Here is a 21,405-nt window from a genome sequence, read left to right on the forward strand (position 1 = left end):
TGGCTGCAGTGCATGTTACAGAATTCTCCTAATGTGTAGGACAGTTTGTGATCCTTGTGAAAGAGAATCATGAAAGCCTTAGACTGTGAAAGGGGAAACAAACTTCACTGTAAGTAGGATGGAGGGGTGGATTTGCTGTACGTCCGATGTGGGTGCTGTTCCCCTGTTATCATAGCAAGCAGCGCTCAGGCTGATGACAGAAAGAGCAAGGAGTGTTTTTGAGAGTTCAGTGGATTTGCTGAGTGGCCGTGAAATGAACTCTATTGAAACGAGGATGGATTTGGCAGCTGGTGGTGCAACAGAAGATATTGAACCCAGCCTGGGACCTTGAGATCTCCTTGCAGGACAGCAGTGCCTAGGAGTGCTGGGAACAGATCCTGCTTAGTCTATTGCCGGGGTCAGGCTTTATGCTGTTCAGTAGCAATTCCTCACTCCTATCAGGAGTCATCTTCTAAGCTTAGCAGGGATGTCTCGGCACTGAGGTGTGCATGCTGTGGTGCACCCAGACACTGAATTTTGCTTCCTACCATATCCCTAATTTTCTTTCTCTTGTTATTTTCAGGTATTATGCCTGCCTCTGTGGACATGAGGAGCTTGTACGCTATCTTCTAGCCAACGGTGAGCAAAAGTGTGCTGGTTATGGGTGCAGTATCTTTCTCCATACTGGTCTGTAGGGATTGTATATCCTTCTAGCTGTCCCCTGTGGAAACTTCTTCTGTTACAACCACCCATCTAATTAGCAATCTCAGGCCGCAGTGGAAGCCCTGGACACAATTTCATGGTCCCTTATGCAGGCCATTTGCTGCTTGAGTTTGCTACAGGGAAGTTTTTTGTAATGATTTGAGGCAGCATGACTTTCTGAAATCACAACTGATGTTGTGAGGGTGCATTGCTGTTGCAAGTGTGCCAATGTAAGAATTGTACTTCATCTGAAGAATTGTCTGTGTAAAGTATTCTTGTACTCCTCTGATAGCCTTGCTTTGTAGTCGAGACTTAAAGGTGAAATGCAAGGGCTTTTACTAATCTCAAACAAAGCAAGACAAACTTTCCAGGCAAAGTGCCTGCCCATTTGGTTCCCAGCACCCGTATTCCTTTAGGTAGTGGTGATGTTCTGTGTTCTGGCAGAGGAATCGGAGTGCAGAGTCACATTTCAAAAGCTTTGTGTCTTCCACTGCATTTAGAGCATCTTAATCAACCACTTGTATAATTGTAAAATAACAGAATACAAGTGCCCTCCAAATCTCTAGCAGAGTCCAACCTAAAGAGACATCCCTTGCTTTGTGCAAGGCAGAAATGCCTTCTAGAAAGCGCTCTTAGAAGTCTAATAAGTGATTGCAGTCTTTGTACAGTGAGATTCTTCCCAGAATATTGCTGGAGCCATGCTGAGAGTCTTATTACCAGGGTCAGTTTAAATGAGTCATTGCTGCTTCAGGAAGGGATTTTGCAGTGGGAGAACAGCTTTAGTTTATACACATATAACGGGAGCTTAGTTTTTGTAAATATGCTCAGTAGCGTAGGGAATCGCAGTGAAACATGTCACCAGCCAGAAGTCATACTCATTCAGCAGCCATGCGGGAAGTATTGAGAAAGATTTAATTCTGCTTGCTGCCATGTACCTGTGATCATTTTGCAGGAGCAAAATGTGAGGCAAACACTTTTGATGGGGAGCGTTGTTTGTATGGAGCTTTGAGTGATGCCATCCGACGTCTGCTGAAGGAGTACAAACAGATCACGGCAAAGTGCATGAAGAGAGACTACTATGATGTCTTCCTGCAGCGGTAAGCAGATGAGGCAGCTCTGTGTGCAACGCGTTCTGTTCTTTCCGTAGCTGTTAACCTGGATATTCAAGCTCTCTGTTAGGATACTGGATCAGTTGCCTTTCACATCTGCCCTTACCTTATTCCTGGGCTTGTGGAGCTTCCTAAGGGATGTTCCTTTGTGCCCTAAGGGATGACTTCCAGGTATGTGTGCATTTAAAGTATAACCTCCAGTGACTTGGGGGGGTACAGAGTCCAGAGCCAACAGAAAGCTGGGCTTTATAATGCGGAAGCGTTAGGCTGTCATCCTTGACTGTCAAACCAAAATCAGATCACTAAAACTGCGTCAGCAATTTAGGGTAATATGTCAACTGAAATTAATTTTCAGGCATGAAGTGCTATAGCCTGCGAGCTGAGGTTTCTAGCAGCGATAATAGGTATTTCATTTCTGAGACAGAGCACCTTAAGAAGCCTCAAACTGACTTACAGGGACAGTGCTCAGTTTTTTCTTTTGTTCGTTAAAATGTGTTAATTTTAAGGTGTTTCTGAAAGTTGCCTGTGACAATTTGTAGTCTTAGCCTAGAGTCTGAAGAGAAGCCTCACTTGCTCTAGGAGTAAAGGAATAGTGTCAGTCATCATCGTGCTGTTTTTCTATCCTGGTGGTTCTGATGTTATTACAGAGACTTGGTGTTGGTGGTTTTTTGGAGGGTTTTCTCTTTTTGTTGTTTTTTTTTTTCTCCCATTGGACTGACTTAAAACCAAACCAACAAGGTTTCAGCACCTGTATCTTCAAATTTGGAGAGCAAATAAGTCCTAGAAATATCTGACAATCTTCCCACTACTACAGAGTCCTAATTTCTGAAGCTGTGGGGAGAGAGGGGAGGGAGTAAACTCATTTGAGTAAAATCAGGTTCTGCCTTTCAGGGAAGTAGAATTTTGCAGGGCGATTTGTTACTCCCCTGCGGAGTTTGTGGCTCAGATGACGCAGGGTTGAGCTCACATGAAAACTAAAAGGTGCTGTTTTCTGCTTCTCATTCCAAACAGACCTTGTGTTAAAATTGATACAAAGGGCAACAGTAGGGGTGCAAAAAATAAACACCTAACTGCTTCCATTTTGTTTTGGGCTAGACACTAGTAGGAGGGATGTTCTAGTGGCAGGAGATGGAGATCAGCATTCAAGACCCTGCTCTGTCATCATCTCCTTGTGTGACCCCACACCTTTCTGTGCACCAGTCCTGCTCTAGAAGGAGTATGATGCCTGATGTCTGCCTCATTTGACCTCTTGGAGATGTTTGTGAGGATATATACACAAGGGGTGATGGGCATTAGGAAGCACTGGTGATGGTTGCTGTAAACTCTGGACTTAGCTATCTTGTTTTTTACCTTTTTAAATAATGAGGGTATGGGCGTGCAGTGATAAACAAGGCTTCATCTCTGATGTGGTAATTGTCTGTATTTCTTGCCTGTAACATCCTTCCTTCTTCTGAGGGTGGGTGACGTCAAGCCCTGTCCTATTTGCTGCACAGTTAAAGTGTGCATACTGGCAGTGCCTGAAGAGCAGGGAAGTTGCATCTTACTTTGTAGTGGGGTAATTATTTTTGAAAGTGTGTGCTTCTGCAGGGCTTTTTCTCAATGACAATTTAAAACCAGGATTAACCTTTAGAGACGTGTTTGGGCGCAACTAGTTCCACTTTAAAATCTGTTCTGTGTGTTCAGGTGTTCACCTGAGGCAGGAAGGTTTCATTCTCCAGCCTCCCTCTTGCACTAAGGAAACTTCTTTGAGTCATTGGAGGGAGTGAGAGATCCCAGTCTAGTATGTGAAGTACCAGCCCCCGTGCTGGCCTTCTGACTGGGCAGGGAGAGACTGCAATGTCCAGAGGTATTTGTTCATTTAGACCTAATTGTACCATGTCCCCCACTAGCTTTACTCAATTCTTTCCTTTCTCATTCTGCAATGAATTTCCCCTCTCTTTGTTCCTTACAGGTTGCTGGAGCAGGGTTACCAAAGCGACATAGTTTTCATTGTCCATGGCAAATCCTTCTGTGCCCACCGCTGCATTCTCAGCGCTCGCAGCGCCTACTTTGCGGAAATGTTTGAGACCAAATGGAAGGGGAAGAACATGATCGTGTTGAAGCATCCACTGGTGAGCAAGGCTATGCGTCCAGCTCAGCTCTTTCTTTTTTTTTTTTTTTTTTTTCTTTTTCTTTTTTTTCCCCCCGTGTTTCGACTGGGTGAGAAAAGTGAGTAGGAAGGACAGTTTGAGGGTTAACTTCCACAGTGAATAGCTTCTGGAGCTCAGAATAACCTTAGTCAAGGGGATGGGCTTGTGGAGGCATTTTATGCAGAAAAAATAGCATCTTACTCAGATAACAAAAGGCTGTAGACCGTGTACTTACCCTTTGTTCCCTCTGCTGTGGGCTCAAACGTATCTGAATTAATGGCAGCAGCAGGTTCCCATCTGCCAGCTGCGTCGTGATTCCTCTGTGGGATAAGTTGAGTCTGTCTAATTCCTGGTGGACAGGTGGTCTGTGGTGAAGACATCACCTCCATAATTGGCACTAATTGAGTCCTTTTTGTTGCCTTTGCAGCAAGAACTAAATAGGCCATAAGTGCATTCCATCCATTAATCACCAATACTCTGGCATGCGTTTCTACAGCTTGATTGTGGCTGTGCAAAACCTCTTGTGACATACTTCCAGTTTCACAGGACATTGCTTAATGTCTCTCTTTTCTCTTTGTACAAGAACACGTCTTTCCTCTCAAATTAAGAAGAGTTGGAAATGTTTGCAACCACTGGAAGACTGGATTTTACAGAGCCTGTATTACAGCTGTGTCTTTGGAGCACCTCCGTTAGTCAGGTCCTGTCCCTGTAGGCACATGAATTAGTACCACCTGTTGATAGAGCTGTGTAAGCCAGGTGGAGTGGCAGCGTTAGTTATGCAAGGAGCGGAAAGTTAGGTGCAGTGTGTGAGCTGCTATTGAGTGGTGGGGTTTTTTTGACTTATCGGGGATCGTGTTTGTATCCAGGCAAGTTTTAAGTTTGTTATTAAGTTTCTGGGAATTCTAAAGGTAACTTTCTCATGTTTTATTTTAGATTAATCCAGCAGCCTTTGGCTCTCTTCTGCAATATCTATACACAGGTAGGTGACTTACTGTCTAGTGTATGGATCCACATCTGGTGGGCAGCTGTCTGTGCCTCTGCCATAGCACTGTTTGGGTGGCACAGGCTTGCAGGCAGCCGTGTTTGGATGCATGAGTTGCCAACACATCCTCTCTGCTGGCGGAACGGGAGAATGTGAGCAATCCCCAGCTCTTCCAAGTTTTTTGTACCTTTTGCCGGTTGTTGTCCTGCCAATAACTATACAGCCAATTTTAAAAAAAAGGTTGATTGGTTGGATGGATGTGGAGAAAGTATTTTTACCTTTAGGAAGGTAAATCTGTTGTCTGGGGTAGAAATCCCCTGAGGTGGTGAAAAGCCAGGTTTCCCCACAGGTCACCTTCAGTCTGGCAGACTGAGTACTGTACGCTGAATGCTTTGACTACTTTGTATTATTTTTTTCTGAACAGAAGTTGATCCTAAACCTTCTGTGAAAATGCCAAATTGTATATTGGAGGCATGCTAAGTGCTGAACTGTTTTAGGCCAGGAGGTGGTGCCAGAAAGTAATTTATCTTCGAGGCTCTCCTTCCCCACTCCAGTGTTTTCAGAAACTCCTTGCCACGCTTTCAGTGATGTTAAAAGATTCTGGGATGACAGCTTGTGAGCCTAAAATCTTTTCTTACCCAGAGCCAGGTAGCCAGTGGTGGCCATCAGGCATGCTGCTGTTGCCCTGCTATTTTTCCTTTTCTGAGGGGAATTTTGTGTAAGCCTGTTCAGTCTTTCGCCTCTTGAATGAAGCTATTAGGGTAGGCACTGGAAAGTAGGAATGTGAATTAGATGCCAAAGGGAGATTCATGGAAGTGGTGGGTCGTGGGCTACCAAGTCTTAGCTTCTTGGACTGAGTTGTAACTGGATGCTAAAAAGTGAGGAAGTGTGTCTACTGAATTTTTGTGCCATCAAGTCTTCAGGGCTTAATTTTTGACATTTTTACCATTAAGTGGTATGTATTAAAAGAGCAGTCTGCATTTCTTCTTGGCAGGTCGTCTTGATATCGACGTAGAATATGTAAATGATTGCAAGAGGCTAGCCAAGCAGTGTCGGCTGCAGGACCTCATAGATGATTTGGAGACCAAATGTAAAAAAGTCTATGAATTTGGTAAGCATTTTACTTGCTGTTTTCTCTGCTGTGCCTATGTGCTGTTTCAGGGAGAAAGAGGAAAGTGTGATGACCGATATTTGATTATACCCTTGGGACTTCCAGAAAATGATTCTGTTGTGGAATTCCCCTGTTTGCATGAGTTTTCAGTCATGGGCTCTCTGTAGGGCAGCTGTAGTGGTTTCTGACCCATGCATGTTTATAATTTATTTTGAATGTTTTCGTTATAGTAGAGCAGCCATGGCAGCAGGATTTTGCTGTGGTTGCCAGACATTCGCTGGAGGACTGTGGGGTATATTTGGAATTGCCTTTCAGCAGAGAGCTTGTTTAAATCCGTGGGGAAGTAAAATATGTCCAATTAAAAGTCCTTTTCTGCATTTATCTGACCCCTAACCAAAGTAAAATGTTTGATAATTGGCCTGAAATGGATGCAGAGTGAGACATAACACTTTCTTAAAAGCAGAAAAGTATTTCTGAAAGCATGCGTGTATTTATAACAAATGTATGTGCCAAACCTTAAATGATGCAATCCTCTATTTAAGGGCTTTTTGTTATCCAAAGAGCTTGTGATCTAATCATGACATCAGCTTATTGCATGAAAACCAACAGTTGGAGTTTATCGTTCATCTTCTTAGTTCAAGCTAATGGACACATGAAGAAGAATCAAAACAGCACAAGTAGGGCAAAGCTGTGTTAGTCATTAAGTGGGAAAAAAAAATTACCTGGTGACAAAACCTTCAGGCTGAAAACATCTGACTCGCGTTTCATGCGCTGAGTTAACTCCTTTATTTCAGTCAAGTTAATTTTGGTTTGAGAACAGAATCTAGTCTGTAGCTTTTAAATCAAGAGCATCTTTGTTGATCTAAGAGGTAAGGGTGTAGCTATTCTACCTTTCTCTCTTGATTTACGAGTTCTGATTATTCAGCCTCCTGAAGTTGCAGGGCTTGACAGATAGAGACAATACTCCTGGCTCAAGAAATTCCTTATCTACAAATCACATGGAAGATACTACCATGTGTATGTCTTCCCTTGGGCATGTGTAAGTGTGTGCTGGTGGTGGGGTGCAAGTTTACCATGGTACCACTGTTCCCATATAGACCAGGGTGCGAGTCCTTATGGAAGCTGTATCATGTCTTACCTCAGCTGTGTAAATACAAATGTAAACATATATCTGAAGAGATTAGAAATGCGTTTCTTTGGTTTTTTTGCTGCAAATAATGTAAGATACCAGTTTAAGTGGTAGAAAAGGGGAGTGGTGGTGAATACCATGCGTAGAAAATAAAAACTACTCAGAAAGTCAGGTAACAAAATTATCTTGTGGCATCTTTTGATATCAGAGTAATCCAATGAGATGCGGACATCTATTCTTGCCCCCCCCCCCCCCCCCCCATTTTTTCCTTTTTATCTTTTTCTCCCAGGGTCTAGCTGAGACCCTGGAGGTGGCCATTCCATCTGAATACGTGAAGTTGAAATCTCGTATTAGGTGGTGGGAGGACATTATAGCTTGATAGCTGTCCGAAGCTGTTGCGTAGTATGTCACTGGCAGCTTAAGGATCATGAACTCCAGTGTTTAAATTTGCAAACTACAAAAAAGCTGACTGCTTGGTGGGGTTTAAAAGTGGAAAATGGTGAAGTAACATTTCATGTTGGGTTGGGAGTTTCAGATAGAAGTTCCACTTGGAGATGTGATGCAGACTTCCTGGATGGCACCAGACAAAGAATTTAATGTCTGTGTTCTTTGGGAGGGAACGGTTGTTCATTTCTAAGGCCTGACAGAAGAAATAATCAATGGGTGGTGTAAAGCACTGATAGAAGTACTAGGCTTGATTCTTTTTTATGACAGTATGGATTTACATGAATAGACAGAACTGCTGATAGGTCTGTTAGAAGGTAGTTTCTCATATCAGATCTCATGTTGAAGCCAGGAAAACTTGATTCTCCAGAAATTAATATATATAATAATTATATAAGTTAAAAATTGGGAAAGATTTTAGAAAACATCATGTCTGGCACTTGACGAAGCATTATTGTTCCTTCTAGTGCATTCAGAATCTCTGCTTTTTCAAAGTGCTTTCCGTGGAATAGACATCTGATTCAGGTCTGCAGAGCAGCGTCACGTCTTGCATCAGGATTATGAAGCTGAAATGTGCCTAATGAAACAACATAAACTCAAGCCTGTGCAGCACCAGTGGATAATTGCAGTCTCTGCAATCTCATTATCTAGAGTTAATCAGCATTTCAAAAGCACTTAGTATCTTGGCATGCTCAGACAGTAGTTTAGGAAAACCCTGAAGAGGATGACCCAGCGCCTTCTGTTGCACCTGAGAAGGACTTCAGTGTGAACGCTTGCTTATTTTCACCACGTGTGTATTGTGACTGTAACAAGAAAAAACTGTTGCAGTGTTTGGAAGAGCTCAGACAGGGTTTGTCCAGATTAAGCAGTAATCCTTCCTTTAGAAGTGGAGATATTTGACAGTAAATGTTCTGCAGTTATTTCTGCAAGTTTTAGGGGGAAAAATTTGAGAGCAAGGTTTGTGATGTTTGCTGTTGTAGTGGAGGCACTGGATGTACAGAATCTGTGGTTCTAGCTAGGCATGGCATTGGGAGGAGGATGTACAAGGCAGATATCAGTGTGGCATCATTTTGGAAAGGTTTGGGGGGTTTGTGGCTCTCATTTTTTGTGGTGCATTAGCTCAATTGAAAGAAAAGACTACAAAGAAATACTGAGTGTAAAACAAAGGCAGCTGATAAATTCGTAGGTGATGTTCAGTGTTATACAACTGAGCTAGATGGGGAAGGAAGACAAAATCTTCCGTTCTCAAATGTAGTTGGGTTATTCCCTGCAGCTACTTGCATTTTTTATGTTGCTGTTTTCAAAAAACCCTTCATTCCTACATCTCGCAAGAAAGCAATTGTCCCTGCTGCTTCCTTGCAGCCAACAGCTTATTCCTGTTCCGTCACTTTGATTTTTGTTGTTACTGTTAGGAGAGAGTTGCTTGTGATACCAGATGCTGTGCTTTTGGTTTTGAGAGATGCAGTGTCTGAAATGTCTCATGATAGATTTGCTTCTCAGACAAATCACTGCTCTTTCATGTCAGTGTGAAAATGCACAGATGCTTTGTAGATCCCAAGAGAGAAACCCTTTCTCTTGACTACTGCTTAAAACTTGCTGGGTCCATTAGCACTTACAGAGCCTGACTGATTTGGCAACTGTTACAATAGGCATTACACAAATATAAATGATTCCCTCTGCCATAAAGAATTTCTAATTGCACAGTGAGAAATTTCCTTCTCTCATGCTGGTCTGTAAGTGGACAGGGCTTTTTAAGAAAATGCACTCAGTCTTGTTTGTGTTGGTGCCAGGTCTCCTCTTGGCTTATGTACCCTCAAGTCATCTAGCTGAAGGTAGCGTTTAGTGCTGATAGAGCAGCCTGTCTCCTTGCTGGTGTAGTTCCATGTGTAGCAATGTTGATACCTGACTGTCTTGTATTGGTCAATTATTGTTCCCTTCCCAGTATCTTTCTGGGATATTCAGCCTATCTGAGGTACAGTGCTGGCATATCGGAAGGGTGCAGCAGTCATGTGGAGGAGGGGGTGGAGAACATCTTCTGTGGCACGTCGTGGTCTTGTTCTGCCCACGGCCCAGCGGAGTCATCTGATGGAGCTCATGTAATGCTGCACAAAATGTCAGGAAAAATGAGGTCTCAAGGTGGCGTGATTCACCTGTGAGGAGTCTTAATGTGGTGAATCATGCCTGTCAGAAATTCTTCTGAATGCTTCAGCTGTGGGGCCACTTAACTCTTTTGTCCTTGAGAGTTAACTCTGCATCTCCCTGGCTCCCAACAGCATCTCAAGCCTTCATCACCACAACCTGGCATTTTCCAGCGGTGCTCCATGTTTTTTCACGTGTTCCCTATGTGTCAGAGACTGTTGAATATCTTACATGCTCCAGTCTTCACCCCATTTTCATGCCGAGCTGAAAATAGCGGTGTTGTAATACAATAGCTGGGCATACTTTGGGCTGCTGCTCATTTGAAGTTGGCAGGGTTGGCTTCAATGAGCTCCACAGCAGCTTTGGTCATAGCAAGACCGCAAAAGTATGATTGTGTAGTTTGCTTCCCCTTTATTAGGCTGTTTAATTGTGTAGGCTGGTAGGGCAAGACAGGGAGACACACTAGGTCTGAAAAAGGCAAATGAAGTGCTGTCTCTGTATGGTTTATTTGATCTCTTTGGTGGCAGTGATGCTTATTTAATGTTTGCAAAGAACAGGCACACTCAGGAGTCCAGGTGTTCTGGGGATCTTTGCGCTTTGAGGATCTATAGGTAGAAAGTAGAGAACAGGCTTGGGTGCACAGAACTTACTACCTAAACAAGAATAAATCCTTGTGTTCCCTGGAGTGAAGTTAGGATGCCACAGCTGAGATGGGACCCATGAGAGCATGTGACAGAGCAGAGAGGCAGGGAAGCAGTTTTATTTTAACTAAATATTTCCTGGTATGGGCTTCACTTTAGGTCACACTGTCAGTGGCAGGGGTGGCAGCTGGGGAAGGCATCGTATGAGTGGCTTCTGCAGGGATCAGGGGCAGCCTGATCAATGGTCCTCAACTGTAATTGATGACACGGATTGCAGAGAGCGAGCTGGGCCTGAAATATACCTGTGGCAATTTTGTGTGCCACAGTTGATAGTCCAGCACAAGGAATTAAGCGGAGGTTGGAGCAGAGACTGCAATATATGCATCCACTTCCAGCCCTTCTCACCAGTTGTACTGAGGAGTGCTGTATGCATGTTTACATAGAAGAATCACGTGTGTTTTGCGGTAAAAGCTGAACAGCAGTAATACTTTTTCTGGAATGTCTGTCTTTTCTTTAAATGGGAGAGAATGTTTGTAGAGGAATTTAGGCATCTCTGCTCTTTTGTTGTTTTTTTTTTTTTTTTTTTTTTTGCTTCTTCCAGTCTCTTCCAAGCCAGGGACCTGTGTGAAAGTGCTGACGATTGAGCCCACAGGTAACTGCCGGCTGCAGGAAGATCTGGCTCTTCTAGCAGACTGCGCCCTGCCAGCTGAACTGCGGGTAGGGAGCAATTATACTACTTCTGGTCTCTGTGGGGCTGTGATATGTGTTCTGTTGCATTCTCTCCATTTGAGTTTAGTGCTTGCTTTGGTGGTGCTCCAAATACTGAAACCTTTTATTGCTTGGCAATGCTGTAGGATTGTTTAATGAGGCTGTCGATGCTGGTCCTTTCCCTTGGATTTTTACCCCAGCAGGTTTCTTGGTAAACAAAACCCTTGCCATGTGGTTGGTGGGGATTTCCCCATTGACTACAATGGGACAAGAGGTGGTCCCCAGCTCTTTTTCCTCCTCTCTGCCATCCTTCTTGAGTATCAGAACTGTTTTATCAGCAGGCGTTGTTACCCGAAGAGACACATAGATGGAAGGTGGCTTGCTGGGCTTGCTTACTAGGAGCTGACACCCTGCAGTGGAGAGGTGCTTTCAAACTCTGAAAATATTTCCAGCAGAAATGCAAGCCCCTCTGAAGTGAATGTAACTTGACTGACAATAGATTTGCTTTTCATAACTACGTCTTGTTAACCCTTAGAAATAGCCCACAGGTTGATGATAGCTATGTTAAAATACCATCAGTATTATTAGTTAGGCTCATATATGGAGATCTTTGCTCCCAGTTGCAGGAGAACAGGATAAATATTAGTGGTCTTCATTCTCCCTGCGTCTGTTGTTTTCTGTAGTATCAGTAGATTCACTTTGCTTTTATGTCTGTCCTTTTTTTCCTCTCGCTCAGACCAACCACTGAATTTAATAACGTGAACTCATTTCAGGTGGCTGCTGTGCCCAGAGGTTGTATGGCTGAGCGATGTAGCAAAGTTTATTGCCTTCTTTCTTTTTGTCCCCTGCCAAATAGACCTGCCTGGTGCAAAGAGCTTGTGTGTGTGTCTGTGCATGGATAAGGTTTCTTACCTGTAATAAGCCAGCATGTTTTCTGCTGACTTTTGGCAGACATACTTCTCTGAGTACTGAACACTTTACAGAGAGAGTTTCTCTCCGTCAAGTTTCCATCTACCAATGCAGAAATCTTTCCTACATAACCTGCTTCCCCCAATTAACTGTGCATTTTTTTGTGGCTTTCAGTATGCTTTTCTGTATGTTTGTAGGGTTTAAAGGGAGGTGATGCTATAAGTAAGCCCCAAACTTACCTCTGCAAGAACTATAAAGAGGGTCGTGGGCCCCAAAACAGTGAGATTTACAAAAATTCCTAAGTCACTTCTCAGATAAGAAGAATGCTTTCTATTTGATTGCTTGTCCCTAGACCTTGATGGCGTGCTCCTTTTGGGTTAGGTTTTTCTTCTCTAGGGTTAGAAACACTCTCCTTTTAATTCTTTCGTGCAGAATAGGGGCTAGAAGGAAAGTAAGAAAATTGGAATAATGTAATCATCTGACAGCACTGTGAATGCCTCTGTGAGCTGTTTTCTTGCTGTGTTCATAGATCAGAATAAAGGCAGTTACAGCAGCATTAGACTTATTATGGCTGTAAAAGTAAAGAGGGCATCGGCCCGTGCCTGTTCACTAAAGAATTTGTATGCCATGTACAAATTTGAGTGCTTTGTTTAAGCCTGATAAATTCTCAAAGATTCCCGTTTTTTGATCTCTAGGTCTTTTTCTTTGTTAACTTAAAATGAATATATGAAAAAAGCTCTTCACCCTATTGCCAGTTATATATCATCCTAATGTTTGCAAATTGTTAAATTCTGTGACTTTGGCATCTTTGCTGTGGGACAGAGGAACTGCACATCCTCCTTCTTGCAGGGTTTGATGCCATACGAGGAATAGGATACAAAGTATGTAACCTGAAATATCAGGGACAACTGAATAGTCGCGTACAAACATCTGTGTTCTCGGGAGAAACGTATGCTTTTCCCAGCCTATGCAGAGTAAAATAGGTATTTGGCTTCTGGATAAAAGCCAGCATTTCCAAAATTTGGCAAGAGACATTCTGAGCTGCTGTGTATTATATACAACTTTGTTTCACTATAGACAAATAATTTTCATGTTATGTCTTTGATACTTGAATGCTGCTGAAAACTCTGTGCATCCCAATTTCATAGTTCAGTAGTGTGTTATATGGCTAAAACAATAATTAACAATTGATATCCAATCACGGTTCATTATTAGTTTTTAGAGTGAGAACTATCTATTCCTTGAACTCTTAAACATGTTTATGATCTCAGTATCTTGTTCCTTATTCCTGCTTATACTTGAAAACCTTTTCTCATTCAGTGTTTGTTTTTGAAAGTATTGTTTCTATTTTGTTTTAAACTAGTAACGCCCAGAATTTTTCTGACTGCAACAGCTGCTGTTTTGGTTTGTCGCAATGAAATTTAGTGTGACGGATTTAAGTAAAATACCATCAGAAGCCAAGCAACTGTCAAAAAACATGTGGCTTTCCACTGTCTCTCTGCCTAGCTCTTCATCTCGTGTCTGCCAGGTGATGTTGTTGAGGTAGACATGCCAGGGCTTCCAGTGTATGAGACTGTAGGTACATCATTTCCTTGTAGCTGGTTTTTCATTATCTTTTAACCAAAATCTTATTTTCCAAACCAAGATGAAATCAGACTTAAAAGGATCAGTTTGCCATGAAATAAATAACCGTTCTCTCCATCTGTATTGACACTTGGTGTGGCTGCAAAGAAATGTGACCATTTGTCACTTCTGGGATAAAGCTGAATCTTGTAATGCATAGAAAGAAGTTGGAAACAAGTAGATGGGTTCCATCTTGTCTGTCTCTGCACCTGTGTAGCGTGGTTGTCCGTGACAGTTACTGCTGCCCTTTGCTGTGCCCATTTGGCAGAGGCAGATTAACTGAACTATTTACAACATGCTTCCAATTATAGTTTTTTTTTTTGTCCAATCCACTTATATCTGGTTATGGGCTGGTAATCTTGTCTTGCATTGCTAACCCCTGTATTTTGTGCTATAATTTATTTACAGTTTTCTTGCTGAGATAATCTGGCTGAGGTACAAATTGCTGCCACTGATTTGTTTAGTATGTTTTTGCCTCCAGCAGCATGTCTATTTAAGTGCTAATAGCAAATCCAGGCGGCAAAGACATGGTCCTCCACATGTGATAGCTGGAAGATCCTGTCAACGTTCAAGCAGTCTTACGCTGTAGAGGTGTTGAGAATATTTCTGTATGGTGGATGAGTTACTGTGAATGTTTGCACCTCACAGGCTGGACTGTGTTGTGCTTCCTGGGGAACATACTTTGGTAACTGCTTTGCCTGGACAGAAGCATGCTAAGGAGGTTGCCTGAATGGGGAGGGGGGTGGGAGGAATGAGCCAGTTTTCTTCAGGGAGACCCTGAAAGGGAGATTAAATTCTTCAGGCGTGACAAGGGAGGAGAGTAGAAGTAGTAGAGACTTGAAAGGGGAGTAAAATGGAAAAATCTGCAAAGCCACTTCACACTGAATAGGAGAGACAAAGATGTGAACCTGCTTTTGTAGTAGGAAATGGAAATGACCTTGTAAAACTGAGCATCAGAGCAGCGACCAGACAAGGCTAGGAGCAGGAAACTGAGCCTGGAGGAGGTTGTAATTCAGGAGACAAACTCTGAGAGAAATAAAATTCCCATGTCCATTCCAGAGGGATGGATTCCTTTTAAAGATTTACATTTGGACAATGAAAGGGGAGCAAAGAAGGGATGTATGTAGGAGATGTGGAGTTTGTCTCAGTTAAAATTCTTGTGCTGCAAGGAGTGGTGTCTTATCAAAGCCTGTTTCTAGGTGGTGGGTTTTTTTACCTGTAATATGCCTGCAAAGTTGTAGCCTTGAAAGTGATGTCAGAATTACTAGTAGAGGCCCATGGCGTGGAGATAGCAGCAAGGCAAACAGAGCAGGCAGTTGGCTAGCCTGATACTGGTGTTTGTAATGTGATGCACCAGGGAGTGGGATGCAGATCCCCAGACTGAGGTTTGTTCAGTGCCTTGAAACATGAGACACAGAGCGAAACAGCAGCCTGGGGAATCTACAAATGGGACGATTTGATCTCATCTTCCATGCTGGAGGTGCCTTTTGTATTACACTCTATGAAAAGCAGGTAATAGATCAATTGGGCAGTGTCCTTTGAATTGCTGCATCCCTTCTGCATCAAGGAGTTTGCCGATGGGGAAAGGCTCACTGGAGAGAGGTGCTATGGGGAGGCAGCATTACTGCGACAGCATGTGTACGGTTTGAATGTCACTGGGCTTACTCTCCTGTGGTTAGGAATCAGAAACGGCCAGATGTTGCTGTGGACAGGGAAAGAGCTTGGCAAATGGGTCCAAACTGCCATGTTCAGTGGTGGTATAAGCTTTTGCCAGCTTGGTGCCTTGCCACATCCTAGAACCTGTCTTGTGAGAGAAACCTCGCTGCATGTGAATTGAGCTTGGCTGAGAGCACCAACCCAGTGTGTATGCATCGGGCTGTGTCTTTTGTTTCGTTTGGGAGGGAGGAGTCATCTAGCTCTCAGTAAAGCCGAAAGTCGGTTGCTTTCTGTTAGGATAGAGGCAGGTGAGTTGGAAATGGTGCTTAGGTGGACTGTGACTGGGAGACTGATCATCACAGCCAGCCCAGGGGTTTCCCAGGTGCAAACCTGGGATGTAACTTTCCTGGGTGAGAGACAGCAGTAATAAACCCGTTGGCCCAGGCAGCTCGGGGCCATATGTTTGGAAAGCAAGAAGCAGGGGAAACTTGTTTTCAGAGATTGTCTTGGTTACATGGCTGTGAATGTAAACTTTTTTTTTTTTCCAGTTTAGTTGCCCTGTATATCGGACAAGGTGAAAGTGAAAATATTTGGAAGTGTCACTTTAAAATAACATAACGCCAACAGATTTTTTTTTTTGTGTGTGTGTGTGTGCTCTGTCTTTGTTGGCACGAAGGACTGGGAGGAGGTGTGTTGGTGTTAAAATAATTCGCTAGAGTATTAATACTGCAACAACACTATCTTTGGCTGCAATTCAAATTAGAAATTTAAAACATGCTTTAGAAACGTTGGATTATTGAAGTGATGTGGTACTTGTAGCCAAACCGTTTCAAACTGGTGTGTACATCTATGTAATCTATATGTCACCTGTACATCTACACAGTAAAGGGCTAGTCCTAAGCTCTAGTATGCTTATGATACCCCGTACATGAAGTAATCTTTGCCTCCTCTTGGTTATCTGCCTTGTTAGGTGGCACGGAAATGCTTTCTAGAGGTGTATGGAGGGTCAGGGAGTTTTCATGGATAAGGGAGGCAGCTGTAACTTGAGCCAGGAATACCTCTATCAGGAGTGCAAAGATTTCTTCACGCTGAATTCTGTGCTCAGATGATCTTTTGGTGCTCTGCACTGTGCTGAGGGAATTGATGGGTGATTGCTTCTGGGAAGACCAAGAAGTCCAAACTTGGGACGCTAGGCATGATTAAAGCATGGATCTTAAAGGTGGGGTTTTCTGGTTTCTTTTCCTAGGTTGGTTTTGGGGAGTTGCCATTTGACAGCACTGACAACTTTAACAGTTGTCCTGATGTGTGTTTCCGAGTGGCAGATTACAACTTTTTGTGTCATAAGGTATGTGCTTGTGCTATATACTTCATTCTTCTCCCTTCTTGCCATGGGTCTAGTCTACCTGCCTTCCCCCACTCATCCGGTGCTGGATACACTGCAGAAGCAGCATTGCTTCATCAGCTGGGACATCAAAAGTCCTGTTGCGGCTGGAAACTATATTTAAAGCGTTTAACAAAACAGAAAACTCTGCCTTTCTTGCAGAGGTGAGGGGATATATTTATGGATTCAGCTACAGCATTCACAGCTACAAAATCTCCTGCTGCTGGCTTGTGAGTTCAGTGTCCAGAGAAGGGAATTCGATCTGCAAGGAAACAGCAGTAAGAACGGATTTTGAGATCCAACCTTCAATTCAAACTCCTGCCCTAATGCCATGCTACTTTTGAATCTCTTAAGTTTACAGATTGGTGGGGTTTTTTTGTTCTGAGGGTAGGCATGGATAGGAATAAGGTATGGAAAAATGTTGGAGATGCAGCTTCAAAACATAGGGAGAGTCAGAGTTACAGGGTCTGAACTTACAAAATACCTTTGAGCTGCTCTGATGGCTGGCTGGTAGTGCTGTTTGGTTCGGTGCAGTGAGAAGGACGCTAGTGTTTTGGTCTTTCTTCCCTCTCCAGGCTTTTTTCTGTGGTCGCAGTGATTATTTCAAAGCCCTTCTTGAAGACCATTTCAGTGAGAGTGAGGAGCTGCAGACACAGCCCAGCATCCCTGTGGTGACTCTCCATAACATCTCAGAAGACATCTTCATTCGGGTGCTCTACTACATCTACAGTGACGATACAGAGGTGAGGCCAGCCATGGAGCCTTTCCTCCTGGGATGCTTAATTCTGGAGGTGTTCACAGCAGTGTTTTCCCATAGCGTCTGAAATTGTTGTGCATGTGGTTTCTTAAATCCCACTGCCCTACTCCGCTACCTCGCTTCTCAGGAGCCCACATACCTGGGACATGTTGTTAGCCGGGTATGAATCTAGTTTACGTGCATGAAATTTGGGAAGCAAATCCTTAGGCTTTCACCCTGTAATAAAAATTTGGAAATTAGGTTGCATATTGTATGTTAGTGTGATAAATGCAGGATTTTGCAGATTTCCCTCTTGGGCTCTGTGGAAGGATAAGGTGAGCAGCTGCCAGTAGATGGCAGATTGAACACATTTGGAGATGTGGAAAGGTTGAGAGATTCTGCTTATTTTCTCTTGGCATCGTAGCCTACTTTTCCATTTGCAGCAAGTCATTATTTCCACTGTTATTTATTGCTGGGGTGGGCAAAGATTCCACTGGGGAACCAACACCTTGCTGTGCTCAGTATTGCAAGCAGTAACAAAATGGCCCTAACACACCTAGTTTTCAGCCTAATGGACGGTGCAGCAAATCTCAGCCTTTAAGCAGCTTCCTGCTTCGGTTTTGTGGCAAATGCTTTCAGCAGGTCTAGCTACAAGATGCCAGAACACATTCTGGCATTAAGGCACTGATCAGAGATGCTGCTGCACCTGCCACTGTCACTTCTCCCAAGCAGTATTTGTGCTCTGGGTTAGGTGCCACATACAGAGAATGCAGGCAGCTGTGACCTTGTTTCTGCTGATCTGTTCACCTCCGGGTAGCAGCGGGGAATGTGCGGTCGGGAGAGATGTATTTATCAGGCAGCAAGGGCAGAAATGCCATTGGTATGCCAGAGGGCAGATGCTTCACTTGTCTGCACTTCTTTCCTCAGCCATGCGTTGAAAGGGCGGGTGGAGAGGGGAAGAAGCATGCTGGGGTTGTGAAGATCCTCCTGACCTTGTAACCGCACTGCAGCATGACCCCGTTCCCTTGCACCTTTCCACTCTGCCTGCCCTCCTTGTGATGGCTCACGGGAAGTGTTTCCCAAGCAGCCATCCCTTTCCAAGGGGTGTCTCAGCTGCCCTGTCTGGACTTGGAGCAGGACAACAACAACAATGTGTAGGAGCCGAAAGGCTCTTTTTTTGTATCTTTTCTGTGTAGAATGGTACGTAGGTTGCATTTCAAACTGAGCAGCCAGGATATGAGCTTCTGCAGAGAGTTCACCTATCAGGAAAAACTACCAGGAAAAATGGTCAGGAGAGCAGGAATGTAGCTCGTGCTCCACACTTAAATGTGGACTGTTTTTCCTGCCCTGGATTTCTCCAGCCAAGTGTCAGCACTTCCAATTCAGTGTTTCTTTTTCCAAAGGATTTATGTGTCTGTCCATACAGTAGTGACTACTTGCAGTTGGAGGTTAGAGTGTGTGCAGAGGACAAAGGATTCCAGGCAGAGAGAGAAGTTTCTGATCGAAATACTTGTGTGGGCGCAATGGGAGCTTTTGGAGGAATGTTTGCCGGATTTGTCCTTGATCAAGCAGTTGGGAGCTGCTGCCACCAATACTGCTGACTCGAATGCCTCCAACTTGTGAGGTCCCTAGAGCTTATGAAAGGACAAAGCAGCACTTGATTAATAACCCCAAGAGCTCTGTTACACCAGTATGGCACTACAGCACTCATGGTGTGCCCCTAATACAACTTGTATCCTTCTGCACAGCTGTTGCAGGGTGTTATACAACTGGGACATTTGCTGTGAGCAGCCTCTCCAAACACTGGTGTGGACAGCTGTAGGGGAAGAAATAATCAGCCTCTTGCAGTTGTCAGGGTGAGCAACCACATGTGTAGATGTGGACAGCTGTGCTTTTGGTGCTGACCAGTTACGAGGGCAGTGGACCACGCCACACCAGTTACCATTCCTCGGTCTAGTATGGCTTGGTCTCTAAATGTAGGTGATCTCGCCTCCTCCACAGCCAGGGTATGCTGCATCCTGCATATTCACCGTTCAAACGGATGTGGGTAACTGTGGTCTTTGCAATTCACGTTAGCAGGAACAGAATTGTGCAGCGAGAGGCTCTAGTTCCAGGTTAGTGACGCAGATGGCTGACTAAAATAGGTTTTGCCCAGCCAGGGGGGAGAGACTTGAGTGAAGCTGGAGGTGGTGTCTCCAACATTATCTACAGCATTTTTTCATCCTCAGATCACTTGCAAGGGACAAAAGTACCCAAGAGCAAAATGGGAGGGTGGTTCTCTAGCTCAAGAGCCTGAAAATGTTAAAGGCCGTTCCACAACAGTGTGAGCTTGAGCATCTGGTGCATGAATTCAGTTTAGTTTGAATGCCTGTTAGAGCTCCAGTAGTATTTGATGTGTGGGGTCTATTCCCCACTTAGTTGGGCCTCACCTACAGTTTTATTTGGCGTGGAATTTTCTGTCCTTTGTTGTATCCCTGTACGGGGAGGTTGTGCTGGCTGAGTTAGCAGAGCCAGTTTGAGGAAGGAGCTTCAGGGAATTTTGCATGTTCTTCCCAAAATGTCCAGCAGTACAAAATGGGAGGAAAATCCTAGTGGGGACGAGGTGCTGCGTTCTGCCAGCCTGTTCCATTTGTCTCTTTGAAGGGCTTTCATTACCTCTTGTAAAAGCTACCTCCTTCCACCGCCCCGCTGATCATTCCTTAGCAGCCAGCCTTCAGCTGCACTTCAGTGTTTCCCCATTGCTTTGTGCTTACTAGCGGGGTTAGCTGTAGCATGGTAAACTTCTTGCTTTGTGCTGAGCAAGCTGCCTCTGCAGCATTTTAGACTCATCTGTGGTAACTGAGGGGAAGATTTAGCCCTGAAAGATTGAGCTCCTGTTTCTCCATAGTGCTGTTAACACTTGTCCGGTAACGGGCCAAACGACACTTTAGGGAATCTCTGCTAAAACACAAGAGAAGGCGTAAGTTTGCCTAAGACAAGTGAAGTGGGTAGGACTGGACAGTAATTCTCCACTTTCCGTTGCCAGCTGTCCCCGGAAAACGCCTATGACGTGCTGTGCGTGGCAGATATGTACCTGCTGCCTGGGCTCAAGCGTCTTTGTGGCCGGACCTTGGCTCAGATCCTGGATGAAGATAACATTGTCAGCATCTGGAGGATTGCAAAGCTGTTTCAGCTGACCCGACTGGAGGACCAGTGCACAGAGTACATGGCAAAGATCATCGAGAAGGTAGCAGAAACACTCCCCACCGCGCTTACCACATGCGCCTGTGACTGTAACTGCACAGTGAGTCATAGATACAACAGGTTTAATGGTTATACTTCAGTCTGTAACACATGGCTGCCCACTCTGGTTTAATGTGCTTCCTGAAAATGAGCAGCGGTTAAGTAACAAATCACATGGTGAGTTAGAGCAGAGGCTGAGGAGTGTGGCAGTACCTGATGCCACTGCAGTAATCCAGATGCTGGTGGCTGCCTAGCACATCCCTGTGGACTGTGGGGAGAAAAAGCTGCCCAAAAAGTTCTGCAAGTGCCATGGGCATGTGACTTGCGCTGAGCTTTCAGCCATTGTGCCCAGAGCAACGACGGTGTTACCTGAACACACCAGCTGCAGCCTGGAGAACCCAATGGGTGTGCAGGGGAGCTCCACGTAGGAAATGTTTTCTGGTGTTTGCTGGGGGGAGTTCTTTCTGGCCTAGTGCTAGAGAAAGGAGAAATCAATGTAATCTCTACTCTCCTCCAGGATGACAAATCTAACAGTAGGAGTTTCCCCAGAGGAAATTCAGCTGTTGAACAGCCAGAAGTAATGAATCTAACACTGGCATTTGCTTTATGGGGCTCCATTTAAGTATTATCCTGAGTGATTATAGCTTGAAGCTTCAGGACTCATGGAGCAAGCTGTCATACGGGAGGATAAACTGGAACCTATGGGGTGTTTTTATCTTGAGATAGATCTTTATAAATGGCTTGTATAGTTCACATGGGAATGTAATGTTTTCACCTGCAGCTTGAAAATTCTTTTGGGCATGTG

General features: G+C 44.1%; 1 protein-coding gene across 2 annotated transcripts in view; it reads left to right on the forward strand.

Moving 5' to 3' along the window:
* ABTB1 (ankyrin repeat and BTB domain containing 1) overlaps positions 1–21,405 on the forward strand; it is a 28,573-nt gene that overhangs the window by 2,622 nt on the left and 4,546 nt on the right. Inside the window, exons 3-11 of one of the 2 annotated variants that reach the window (XM_056337179.1) lie at positions 563–618; positions 1,634–1,778; positions 3,742–3,901; positions 4,853–4,898; positions 5,896–6,012; positions 10,967–11,082; positions 16,508–16,606; positions 17,218–17,385; positions 20,404–20,604. In XM_056337179.1, the coding sequence (XP_056193154.1) occupies positions 563–618; positions 1,634–1,778; positions 3,742–3,901; positions 4,853–4,898; positions 5,896–6,012; positions 10,967–11,082; positions 16,508–16,606; positions 17,218–17,385; positions 20,404–20,604 (1,108 nt within the window). Of the gene's footprint in view, positions 1–562; positions 619–1,633; positions 1,779–3,166; positions 3,637–3,741; positions 3,902–4,852; positions 4,899–5,895; positions 6,013–10,966; positions 11,083–16,507; positions 16,607–17,217; positions 17,386–20,403; positions 20,605–21,405 lie in introns of those variants that run through there. The other variant, XM_056337180.1, reaches the window with a different exon arrangement.

Source organism: Falco biarmicus, chromosome 4 (assembly GCF_023638135.1).
Source record: "Falco biarmicus isolate bFalBia1 chromosome 4, bFalBia1.pri, whole genome shotgun sequence".
NCBI lineage: Eukaryota > Metazoa > Chordata > Aves > Falconiformes > Falconidae > Falco > Falco biarmicus.